Here is a 13,026-nt window from a genome sequence, read left to right on the forward strand (position 1 = left end):
GTGTGTGTGTGTGTGTGTGTGTGTGTGTGTGTGTGTGTGTGTGTGAGACCAGCTCTTTATCATGTGACCCCCCCCAGTTATCAGTCCCTCACACGAGTCTCCACCTTTAATTTCTGTTGCACTCTTTACAGTTTCAGTGTGAGTTTACGACACGTTTTGTTCTTTCTTTACCTCCACAAATGTTCTCAGCAGAGCCACTTGATCGGCGAAGACTATTTTTTCACATTTTTGTCTGCAGAACTACGAGCTGACATACCTTTGAAGGATTTTATTTGCGTCCTCGACGCTGATGTCCATCCCCAGATCTGCGAGCGACTGCTTTATCTCCATGTAGTCTATATTGCCTGGTAAAAAAACAAAACAAAAAAAAAAAAAACAAAGCTTTAGATTCTCAGCATTTAACTTCTTTAATTAGAGTCAAGCTCATGCTGTTGAACCGTACCATCGTTATTTTTGTCCAAGCTCTTGAAAGTCAGGAGTAGCTTCTTCTCGTGGTCCTTCAGGTACTTGGAGAACTCCTGGAAGTTGAGCGAATCGTCTTTGTTCTCGTCTCCGGAGGAAATGATTTTCTGAGGGGAGGAAATAAAACAACCAAAGAAACACAAAATCTTATCAGTCAGGCTTGCTGAAGTGGTCGTGTCGAACGTGTTAGCAGCCGGGTGTCTGACCTCCTGAAGAGGTGAAGGAAGAGGTTTGAGATCTGCTGCAAAAGGAGGCATTTTGAACCATTTCTTCTTCAAGCAGCAGCTGCTTGGTTCTGCCACTTGGGGGCAGAAGAACAGGAAGATTTGCTTCACTTTATCTGCACTTCCTTTGTGCCCTCCTGTTTGGCCTCATTACCACTACGGAACAGATTTTATGCTTGTTGCTTTTATTTTGAAATGTTCGGCTTTGCTTAAATATAACTTTTACACCCACGTTTGACTGCCACATTTAAAACAAATGAAAATTACTAATGTCTTAAATAGATTAGCTGTGAAGCAGCCAGTGGATGGTTTTACTGCAGCTTATCGTATCAGTGGGAGCAAAACTGAAACTCTATCAGCACCTTTTTACACAAAGCAGTGACCCCTCCTAACATTTACTCCTGACTTCAGGAGAGCCACATTATCTGATCAGAAAAGCCACAACCCACCAGATTRGTTCACGGTTTGAACTTTAAAGGGGACAAATCACGCTAAATCCACTTTTTTAGCTGTTAAATACATTTTGTTTTGGACTTGGAGTCTCTGAGTGCAGAAAAGTTTAATTTAGTCTCTATTGGTGTTGTAAAGATTTATTTATTTTCTGTTTGGGTCAGATTTTTCAACCTGTTCAGTTTTCTCTGTTGTCTATGACACGTGCGTCAACCTCAAGGCCCGCGGGCCAAATGTGGCCTGCGGATGACTCCTGTCTGGCCCGCCAAAAAATTTTTCCCCCGACTTTTTTATACTTAATATGAAAATTGTTTCTTATATAAATGGTAAACTTGAAATTTATGGTTAAATGTAACAAAATAAACAAACTTAGAAGGTGAAAGATAATAGTCCTTATCCTGTCCATGAGCTGTTGGCTATACAGTATGTAACTGAGCAGTTTAGTTCGATAGCTCAGTAATAATGTCTTATAATGTCTTAAAATAAGCTGCTTTAAGTCTCGCATCGACCACAAACTTAATCTCCCATATTGCATGTCGATCATCCATGGGAACAACTGGCCCTTTGAGGGCCACCATAACGCTCATGTGGCCCTCGGTGAAAATGAGTTTGACCCCCCTCTGGTCTATGACATTTTCTGACTCTATTACAGCTGTCTGCAACGAAATTACCAAATAAGGTCTGGACTTACCGATTACAATTTCCTCCTCTTTCATAGAACATTTCGTAGTTAGAAATCATCACAAGCATGAAGCAAGCTGAMCTTACGCGTTTATCGAGAAGGGTCTAGAGATTTTTTGGGAAAAAGTAAATTCAACATGTAAATTTACGCYGTTATGCAGCCCCAATGTATTTACTCTAAACTGATTTGTTAAAATTTTCCTTTAAGATCGTAGATGAGAATTTTCGTGTGTTTTGAGCTCGTTGAATTTGCACAATTACAGTGGCATTTTCACAGCAACCTCAGCGTTTACTCGTTTGACCTTCGCTATGCACATTTGTGATAAATTTATAATTACGAAATGGATTAAAAAGCCTTCTGTTGATTGTAAATAAAAAGAAATTGTAAATAAAACGTTTCTTTACTGCTAGAAAACGTAACCTCTCTCTCTCAAACTGGAGCGAACCGGTTTGGAAGCCGGAGTGGGGTGGGGCTTGAAGCATCCTAAAGGAACAGTAACTTGCAGTGATCGGTAACTTGTCAAGGTAGGATATTTTGTAAATAGGGTTTGACACCACATCCACACTTGSTTTCATTGGTAACCTTGATMAAGCATCAGCATTACTGTGCTGCTCAGATCTTTTGTACTGGATTTCGTACTTRTGTGCAGCTAGGATTRGAGCCCACCTTTGCAATCTAGCAGCAGCTAGCGTAGGCACATCTGTTTTTGGTCCCAATATTTTTAGCAATGGTTTGTGGTCTGTCACCAAAAAYGAATTTCCTTCCATAAAGGTGGTCATGAAACTTCAYAASACAAAAYGCTAAACCAAGTGCTTCTTTTKCAATCTGAGAGTAGTTTTKTTCTGTCTTGAGGCAAATGCAATCGGTCTTTCACTTCCATCTTTCATTTGGTGACTGATTACAGCACCAACTCCATAAGGAGATGCATCACATGCTAAGATAATTAGTAACTCTGCATCAAAATGCATCAAGATTTTGTCAGAYTGAAGTGTTTTCATTGCATTCTCAAATTCTCAAAAGCATTTTGCCATTTTTCTGACCAAATCCAGTCTGCATCTTTGTGCAGCATTACTGACATTGGCTGGATCAGAGTTGATAAGTTTGGTATAAACTTCCCACAGTAGTTTAACAGAGATAAAAATGACCTCAGTTCAGTTACATGAAATGGAGCCTTCTGAATGGCAGTTGTSTTTTCCTTCATAGGATGAATGCCGGTGGCGTCAATGATTTGTCCTAAATATGCAACACTGTCTTGCATGAACTCACATTTTTCTCGCTTTACCCTGAGGTTGTAGCTTTCGAGCCTCTTAAGGACCTCTTTTAGGTTAGTCAGGTGGCTTTCTGCATTTTTACCAGTTGTTAAGATATCATCAAGATAGATAWCCACCCRCTTTGGATGTTATCCATGAAAWGGACGTTAATAGGCGTTATCAGTCCCCTAGAATGGCTTCAGAATGTCCCGACTGTGCCGGTTAGSAKGTTCCCCGTCCCATAGAATGGCTTTTGATTGTCAGCTGGTTAGTATGAGGCACAAAACCACTATCTGGTTAACACGAGGCATGAAAAACTGGTTAATATGAGGCTTAAAGCCACTAAGGTTAACTTTAGAGCAAATGACATGGTTAGCGCTAAAGACACCATCCCAACGGTTGTACACTGTGGCCTTCCAATAGGGCAATGGATAGAGTGTTGGACCAGAGAGCAGGAGACCAGGGTTTGAGACATAACACCATCCATGCCCTGAAGTACTTGATCCATTATTTTTTTTGAAAATTGCAGGGGCACTCGCAACACCATAAGGCAACCTGTTGTATTGATACAGCCCTTTGTGCGTGTTTATGGTCAGGAAACACCTAGAGCTTTCCTCTAACTGGACTTGCTGATAAGCCAGAGATAAGTCTAGTTTGGTAACAAATCTTGTGTTTTTGGAAGAGGATACTGATCCACGTTTAACCATGGATTTATGGTGACCTTCTAGTCTCCATACATTCTCACACTGTCATCCTTTTTAGGTATGCACACTATTGGAGCGGCCCACTCACTGTAACTAGTGGGTGAAATAACTCTTCCGCCTCCAGTTTAGTTTTAAAACTGACAAATGTTTTTTTTTGTTTTATTGAATTTTTATTTTTTATTTTTGTCACCATAACACTGTCATTTTATATTCTGAAAGCTGCATGATGCCCTGTTCCTTTTGGTTATGAGTAAACCTATCACTAAATCATAAAAAGTGAAATGCACCTCCAAATTCACTGTTGGTGGTTATCAATATTGCACATTTTCATTGGGCAAAGTTATTATTATTAGTTTTAAACATGCAGTTAATGGTCATTTGGCACAATGACACGTTACAATTTAAAATAAATCAAGAATAAACAATATGAAAGTGAAAGGCACCCMTAAAGTCACTGGATATGTTAAATTGTGTCGCATCAATTAACCTTATCTCAGCTGTAGCGGTGAGTTTAAAACAGGATGATGGAACTAGTTTAATGAAGAATCTGTTTCTGAAATAATAATTAAATCAAGTGTTTATTTATGTATGTAATAGTATGTTTAAGAACCTGGTTAAAAAAAACAGAATGCAGAAAAAGGCATATATTTTGTTTAAAATTTTCTGGTGGAGGACCCCCAGACCCCCCACCCMAACCTGCATGTCCCCCCCACAACTTTTAAAATGGTTCTGACGCCCATGGGGAAGTGAATGGACCAAGCTGCTTCTTCTGAGTCCTACTTGAATCTATTTGATGTTGAGAAAAARCAACCACTCATTTCATTTCATTTGGAAATACTTCACATTTTCTCCCCAGTTGAACCTCCTCCCCCCCGCAATTTTTCCCCCCTCTACCTGAACTGCCCCCGTCCCAGTTTGGATGCCCATCGCAGCCAGGCCTTCCCTCAGCTCGGAAATGTCCACCTTCCCATCCTTGTTGGTGTCCAGTTTGGCGAACAGCTCCTCGTACGTCTTCGTCTCATCTCCTGCGCACCGAGAGTCCGTGAAAAACATCTTCCTCACGACTGGATACATTGTTGGAAACAGGAAATAAAAAAAAAAACCCGCAGAGGCCTGCAGAGCTCTACACTCACACACACAGACACACACACTCACACACACACACACACACAGATAGACTGAACAATTAGCTACACCACTCCCAGAAACGATCCGATCCGACTTTCTGTTGTTGGCACTTCTGGTTTTACGCAGCGGGACGCAGAAGGAAATCCGCGGTGCAGTTTGGAGAGGAAGTGGCAGAAAATCCTCATGAGTTGGTGGAGTGGGGAGTAAAACAGTAAACACTGAGGCTGTAATGAAAAAGTTGCAGAAAGCTGGTTCGGATGAGGTAGGCTGGCACTGGCAGAAGGGTGGAGACATCAGCTCAGTTCTGTGGGAAGACCTCCTTCTTTTACTGCGCTCTCTCTCACACAGAGAGACACACCCATCTGTGAAGCAACCTCTGGTCCTGGAGTTTTCAAGGATCGTGTTCCTTCACATGTTTTATGTTTTACATGTGGACTTATTTCATGTCCAAACCTCAATAAAATTATTTATTCATTTATTGTAAACTTCATGGTTGATGCCTGTGTGTTTTAACTTCCCTAAACGACTGCTCATACGTGTGTACGTGTAATATAATCCCGCCCTGTAGTGGGCTCTGTGGTTCAAAGTCGATGTTTTTTTTTTCATTGTGACTAATCTGATTTAGATCGGTGAGTTATAGCCGAGGAATGTGCCCCACTCCCCAAAATACACACACAACCACCCCCTGCAAAATGCATCCCATGAAAGTCCAKTGGATTTTTTTTTTATTTATTCATGGTGTTTGTTCAGCTCCTCTTAAAATCAAATTCATGAATATACTTCAAACCCTAAAAAAAAAACTTAATTGAATTTATTAATTTATTTACAGTTGTGCAGAGAAACACGATTGTATTGCAGTGTCCTGTTTACACCACGAGGTGGCGACAAATTCCACATTATCCTTTTTTAATTTAAAAGATCTTACTGTACAAACATACAAATACAAAAAGGGAACAAAAAACAAACAAGCAAAAAACATAATAATTAACAAAGTATGCCAGGGGGTAGGCTTCTACAGTAAATATACATTTAGAACAAAATAACATTATGATAAACTAATTATTCTCAATCTCTACAGCACCCATTTAAAGCTTTTCTATTTGTAGCTACTTTTAAAAATAATATTTAAATATAGTTCGATTTCTTTACCTAAAACTGACAAAATGTAGTAAAGATAATCAAAAATTATTTGTGAATATGAAATTTGACAAATCTTACAATTTAATTATATTTGCCAGTCTTCTGTTTAGAGTAGTATTCTTTCCATGAAAAACAAAAATATTGTGCTCATACCTTAATGAAAATTTAGTATCAATATCACAAATTATAAATTAGTTACTCCAAAAAATGTCATTGATATGGCAATTCCAAAATAAATGACTTGATTGTTTCAGGATGCTTTTTGGAATAAAAAAAAGTTGGGGTTTATATTTCATAATAAACTAATTTGTAGAATAGATTCTGTGCAACAATTCTTTTTTTTTTCACTTTCTTGTGATCTGTACAATTTTTGCTACCATTTTCTGATTGGCCGCCAGGGGGCGACGAAGATGGGAAGGCGGGCTTTATTTTGAAGCTGATCCAGCTTGAAGTCGTCATTACTTCATATCCGGCACATCAGCAAATAATTCAAAGTAAAATGTAGACATTATAGAAAGGCTGACAAGTTTCCAAACACGTGGCAACCTTGAAAAATATATTTAATAAGAAAACCGACAGTAAAATATAGTTTTGTCAGGTTATCTGCAATTGCAAAAATATGCTACGTGGAAACGCTGGTAGCCGTAAAAAGTTTTATTTTGATTTTAATTTGAAATCCCCCAACAGGAAGCGGTTCTTYTTTCATTTCAGTGAGCTTTGCTCACTGACGGTCTGTTATCAGTAGCCTCACCATCCTCCCACAACACTACGGCTGAACCAGAAAGACACAATGGTCCTGTAATGCCAACGAGAGCATCTCCTGGACGGCACTGAGACGGTGTATGGATCTAATGATGATGAAAAAGAAGAAATTTAAGTTCAGGGTGGATTTTTACCTGGATGAGCTGTCGTCTGTCCCCGTCGTTAACGGTGTCCTCTTTTGTAAAGTCAGGCTGCTGGACGGCGGCTTCTCCGAGGAGTCTTCGAGGTAAAAAAAGAAAGAAAAAGAAAATCTTAAATGAACCCCCAAAACCCCAAACTTCTGATACTGACTTTGCAGGTTAAGCTAGTTTTGTGGTTTTACACTGATTAAAATGCTAAAAGCTAACTAGCTGGAAATGCTACACGATCTACGTTTATAGTTTTGTTTTGATCAGACCTGTCAGTGTTAATTACAAGTTCGCAGCTCTGCATGATGACATTACTTAGCCAAAACAATTCAGGCAGCAAAATAACATTTAATGTGACCAAAATAGCCACAGTGCTATAAGTTAGCTCCCACTAAAGCCAACACCTGGTTGTATTTTTTAATGTAGATTATTTTGAAACAAAGTACCTTTTGTTCATTTGTCCCCTGGACGGTTTGGGGCCCTTTCAGAACCTGTCACCATTATTTTAACATATTTKATCTGCTGAAAGCATAACTAAAAGAACCTTATACACCTAAGCCCTGTTTGTCATGTACTTCGTGTTGGCTGGCTGTCATTTCTTCATGAAAGTATTGTGAACATGACAGCAGTTTGCACAGATAAATCTAAATTAGGGAAATTGGCCAATTTTTATTTTCTTTTCCTTTAAAACATGTTTTTGTCTTGTTGGATATTATTCGTGTAAAAAAAATTTTTTTTCTTCAGAGGTATAAGTCACAGTGTAAGAACTCCATTAAAAATAGATGTTTAGAATGCCACAAAATTAAATGATAATTTATCATCTTATCTATGCAACTGATTATAAGGATTATTAATATTCTACCCATATGCACCTGGGGCAGGGGTCTGCAGCCTGCGGATCTGGGGCCACATGTGGCTCTTTGAAAATGTGACTAAACATAACAGAATCTTTTTTTGTTTTGATTTTTATACCAACAACAAAAATCATTTTATATGCAAATATGTGAGCAATACTACTAATACAAAAAATAAAACATGTTACCTCATGCTAGCCTGTTGTTTACTTAAATATTCCAATTTATTTCTATGATCTTTCTCTCAAATCCATCATAATTACCTTTAAATAATTTAAAGACTACATAATGAGAAAAAAATATGCCAAAATAATTCAGCTGTACTAGTTTTTATGAAATTCAGTAGAAAATACACAGTATTTTTCTTGTGTACATGAATATGGTCTTTTTATTTGTTCTGATGTGTGTAGTAATAAATAATATAATTATAATAACAATTTTGTTTTTGTTTTATAATGTCACCTCCACTGACCATAAAGGTTTCCCAAAAGGCCTCGAAAAGGCCGATGGACCACCAGTTGATAATCACAGTAGTAGCTTTTTTTGCGGCTCTGGACACATTTTATCAGTGAGACAAGCAGTACCAATGGCTCTTGATCATAAAGGTTGCAGACCTCTGACCTGGGGTATTTATCAGCTCTTTGCAATGAGTGCACAGGGTTTTTTCTTGTTTCAATTAGGGGTGCACCGATAAATTGGCCGGCCGATTTATCGGCGCCGATTTCCTTACTTTTGGGAGATTGGAGATCAGCCGATCCTTAGATAAGATCGGTGGAGAAGRTCAGCTTTTCTGCCTCCACAAAGGTCTGAAAATCAGCCACTATCCTCTTTTGCTCTGCTGTGARCACTACCTAATGTCCAGTTAAAAACAAGTTTGCATTGTTTCAAGGGTATTGTTCAAAGTATTTCAGTAAAATAACATTGAACATTTGAACATTGAAGTTTTATTGTGACTTTATAACATCTGACAGTGTCGGCTATTTAAAAACATCAGTATTGGCCAAAATCGGAATCGGCAGGTGAGACTTTTTAAAGATCGGAGATCGTCAGGAAAACTGGAATCGGYGCACCCCTAGTTTCGACAGCTGAATTTTTGTAGGCTGAGTTGTTAAATTAAGCTGTGATTAAGTGTAAAAATTTGCAAGCAAACAAGGTTCAAATAGGGTGAAAGTTAATGGATGCATGGCTTAAATGCGACCCATCACATTAAACTGAGGATTAAGTTAAATTTTCAGATTCCTGCTTTTAAAGCTTCATTTTAATACCTGGATCATCCTGATATCATGAGCAGTTCCAGAGATGTGACTTCATTTGTTTTCCTAAACAGGATAACTCATGATATTTCTGAATCCTATTTTTAGGTTATTCTATTGAGKAACATTTGATGTAATTTTAAAGAGGAAACCTCAAACAGCTTTTCATGGACTAAAAGCCATTCTTGTTCTAGTTTATTCTTGTCTGTACCATAACAAAGTTAGATCACACCGTCTTGWAATAAAAAACATATAAATTCTAAAGAGTTTTAAAATAACCCATATTGATCGCAAAAAGTGATGACCACGAAGGGCACTTGGAAAGTCAGTGGGGCACGGCAGATTTAAAATGATTAGCAAGCACTGCAGGAGGGAAAGTGATGCTGAAAAAGATCAGGATGAAATGTTGTCTTTGTTACCTCACAGAGTGTTTGTTACAAGGAACGGTGAGATAATATTGCAGCAGCTGGCTGCAGGAGGAAATGRCCTGTACCCATTATTCAGCATGACCCTGGAGTCAGAGTCATGTTGGAGTTGGTTTTGCTGACACAAATGACACAATCAAAGTCTCTCTTGCTCTAAGCAGTTTTATTCTGTCACTTGTAAATTAGATTGGTTTTATCACTGGGTGCAAAGAGAAGCGTTATGAAGTGATGCTGTGGGGATGGATGATTTTATAACAAACCGTCTGTTTGCTCCAAAGTAAGTAATTTCATAAAAGAAAAAAAAAAAGACTCAAACTAATCCAATGTGCTGGAAGTTTTAGATGTTTATAGTGTTCTTGTAGCCTGATAAAAATAAAAAATAAAAAACAGCCCCTTGTTCTTCACTTTGCTTCGTCCACAGGGTCTGGACTCTTGGCTGTTAAGAAATGAATTCTCGCTGGAGGCGTGGACTCTGTTGAAGTTTAAAAYGGTTGGATCTGATTTACCCAATTGCTAATGTTAGGCCGCATATAGTGTGTCAKCTCGACAGTGAAGGAGGCTAAGCTAAGAAGCTAACCGGAAATTGCGTGCGCTGTAAACTAGGGTTGGGCAATATTGGCAAAAAAATGAATCACGATTAATTGTGGTATTTAGCAGATAGCAATTAATTCAACGATTAATCCCCAGGAGTCCCTGGACACCCTTATGTCCTGGTCACATTAGTGCTGGGCGGTATGGCCAAAATTTTATATCACAGTGTTTTCAACATTTACACCAGTTTCACGGTATATCACTTTATTTTTCTTTTCATCACAGGCCAGTTGATAATAAAATTTACAAAAACTGCTTATTAACTTTTCTCTTTTACTGTACCTCTGTCTGTGTCGCTGTTTCCCTCCTATGTGTCTTTTCTCTGACTTGGTGGTTGGAGACAGTAGTCATGCATTTTGGTCCGGTCGTGAAGGAGGAGGGTTAAGAAAAGATTATTRTCGGGTCTATTGTTTTATGTTATTTAATAAAACTTATCAGGACAAGACGACTCACCCTGCACACCAGTCAACTCAACTCCGCTACRAAGCTACATCCCCTGGGCTTTTCACAATAGAAGCACGTCAAAGTCTCCATGCGTCTCCACGTCTCCATATTAAAGTCGCATGTTAAATCTAACCGTGCACGTCACTGAAAAGTTGTTTACTACATTCAGCGATGGTGAAAACTGAATTTTTTTTACGTCAGCCAATATAAGCAGCAGAATTGGCACCTGCCGCTGAAACAAACTACTCCAACAATACCATTAGCATGCTAACGCACATAGCGGTGCTACGAAGAAAAATGTCCCCCGGGAAACAGTTCACTGGCGGCCGCAACGAAATGTTCCGCATGTGTTCAGACTATTTAAGCCAGTATGTCGGTATTCAGAAAATGCATAACATAGCAAAAATAAAAAACTGTATTTGGTACGAACCGGTATACCGCCCAGCACTAGGTCACATGACCAATTTAGTGGGAAGGATTTGCTGTTCATAAAAATCTGTTCCAAATTGTGTCAAAATTACAAACTTCAGGCTATACATCAAACTTTAAGTTGTGTTGATAGATAAATAAATTACAGAACTTTTTTTTTAAATCCATCACATTGAAGCGGAGAGGAGCATCGAGCTAGCCTGGCCCTTCCCTTCCTACGCAGCTCCGCTCAATTCTAATTTCGCTTCTCAGCTCCATCTGGGATTTCTCCCAAAGACGAGGATTTCGCTGGCAGATTTTTAGCTGGGCCAATCAGAGAACAGAACGTCGATTTTCTGAGCAGTGTCTGCTTGTAGTTTGGCCCAGGTAAAATAATCAGCAAACAGAAGGCGGCGTTTTGAATTATGTAGATGTTCTGTGCAGTGTCTGCTAGTAAGTTTAGCATACGGCAGTGGAGGAAGTGAATGAAGCCAGTCCATGTTGATAAGGCTTCCAAATTAAATTAAATTTGTCTGACAAAACAGCAGCTCTCATTTACAGACGTCTTGTTTAGCTCGGTACTTTTCTCCTCTCAGTGGGGCTGTTCACAGCGCTTGCGATTTATGGTTAGCTTTTTAGCTTAGCCTCCTTCACAGCGACATACGCACACACTGCAGCAGAGGCCACGCCTCCTGCAAGAATCCCTTCTCTATAGCAGCGAGTCCAGACCCTCTGTACGAAGCAAAGTGAAGGACAAGAGTCTGGTTTTTACCAGGCTAACATCGAGCGGACTGGTGGCATTAATCATTTTAATCGTCAAGTGCCAAAAAAATCAATTAATGTTTTTCTGATGACTAAGTGCACACGATACGATTATGCCCAACACTACAGTAAACAACCCTCCCCTACTGGGAGGAGAGAAGTACAGAGCTGAATGAGATGGTTGTAAATGATGCTGCAGGCTTTGTGAGACAAATTTAATTCAGTTTAATTTGGAAGCCTGGCTTCATTCACTTCCTCCGCTGCCATTGCTAAACTACAGGCAGACTGAAACGGCGCCGATTGGCCCGGTTGAAATTCTATAGGAGGAATCCTTGTCTATGGGAGAAAACCCAGACGAAGTGGAGAAGGGAAACTGTGTAGCCAGGCTAGTGTCCATGTAGTGAAGGAAAGCTTACATCGTTGCCTCGTTTCTTTTGCATCAACTCAATCAGCTCCGATTTCCTCTTCACATGGCTTTATTCTTTAGAAGTCAGGTTTTAAACTTGTTTGTAAGCTCTGACATTTTTGTATGAGATTTCTGTGAAGAATGTGAATTCTTTTCTTTCTGCTGCAGGCGTTTTAAATTGAAAGCTCTGGGTGCAGCTGTCTTTAAATGGGAGAGCAGCTGTGCAGTTTAAAAAGCTATCTGAACCATGCAGAGAGACAAGTAGGGATGGCCTCAGCTTGTGCTTTAAACTAGACTCACTCATACTGACTAATAGGATTTTGCTGTTTAGTGAAGTGCTGAGGGCCACAGYGCACAAAGTCGAGCCAAAAGTCCCAGAAGAACGTGGCGTCCAGCTCGATGGGAGTTCCCACTCCGACTCTGGGGCTTCGATTTTGGAAATGTAACAACCTCCAGATGAAATCTGCATTTGTTMAACATTAGTCATACATCTGCTTTGTTTTAAGGCAACGACACAAAGCAGAATACAAGCCTGTATGTTCAGTCCACACGCCCTCTAAGGCYTTTAACTTCATTTTCTTTAGATTTTCTTTCAGTTCTCAGTCACATTTTCAAATATGAAGTTTTTCAGTTTACATACTTGTGGAGCTGTTTTTAATTTGTACCACACTAWAGTGAGTATGAGTGCAGTTTATGTGTGAAAGCAACAAAATATATGGTCCRACTGTATGAACAGACTGGAGTTGGTAAGGTGAGTGGGAGAGTAGAGGACGCCAGGAAAAGTGAGGCCATCTGTGGCATCGTAATTCTGCCCACGCTCGCTCTTTCTCTTTCACTTTGCCTCATCATTTTGGCTGAGAGCAGCCTGCAACTCGCGTGCAGTTTAACCTCAAGATGGAGGAGGACGTGTGTGTGTGTGTGTGTGTGTGTGTGTGTGTGTGTGTGTGTGTGTG

General features: G+C 39.5%; 2 protein-coding genes across 3 annotated transcripts in view; one reads left to right on the plus strand and one right to left on the minus strand.

The window, feature by feature from the left end:
* slc25a24 (solute carrier family 25 member 24) overlaps nt 1–5,177 on the minus strand; it is a 20,800-nt gene extending 15,623 nt beyond the window's left edge. The window contains exons 1-3 of the mRNA XM_014021829.1: nt 4,667–5,177; nt 443–569; nt 257–344 (exon numbers count right to left, since the gene is read on the minus strand). Coding sequence (XP_013877283.1) covers nt 257–344; nt 443–569; nt 4,667–4,846 — 395 coding nt within the window. The 5' untranslated portion in view covers nt 4,847–5,177. The remainder of the gene's footprint in view (nt 1–256; nt 345–442; nt 570–4,666) is intronic.
* A 1,537-nt stretch (nt 5,178–6,714) lies between these two features.
* Nucleotides 6,715–13,026, plus strand: part of LOC106527071 (protein FAM102B) — a 31,580-nt gene continuing 25,268 nt past the window's right edge. Inside the window, exon 1 of one of the 2 annotated variants that reach the window (XM_014021832.1) lies at nt 6,715–7,028. In XM_014021832.1, the coding sequence (XP_013877286.1) occupies nt 6,883–7,028 (146 nt within the window). In that variant the 5' untranslated portion in view covers nt 6,715–6,882. The remainder of the gene's footprint in view (nt 7,029–13,026) is intronic. The other variant, XM_014021831.1, reaches the window with a different exon arrangement.

This window comes from Austrofundulus limnaeus, unplaced genomic scaffold (assembly GCF_001266775.1).
Source record: "Austrofundulus limnaeus strain Quisiro unplaced genomic scaffold, Austrofundulus_limnaeus-1.0 Scaffold307, whole genome shotgun sequence".
NCBI lineage: Eukaryota > Metazoa > Chordata > Actinopteri > Cyprinodontiformes > Rivulidae > Austrofundulus > Austrofundulus limnaeus.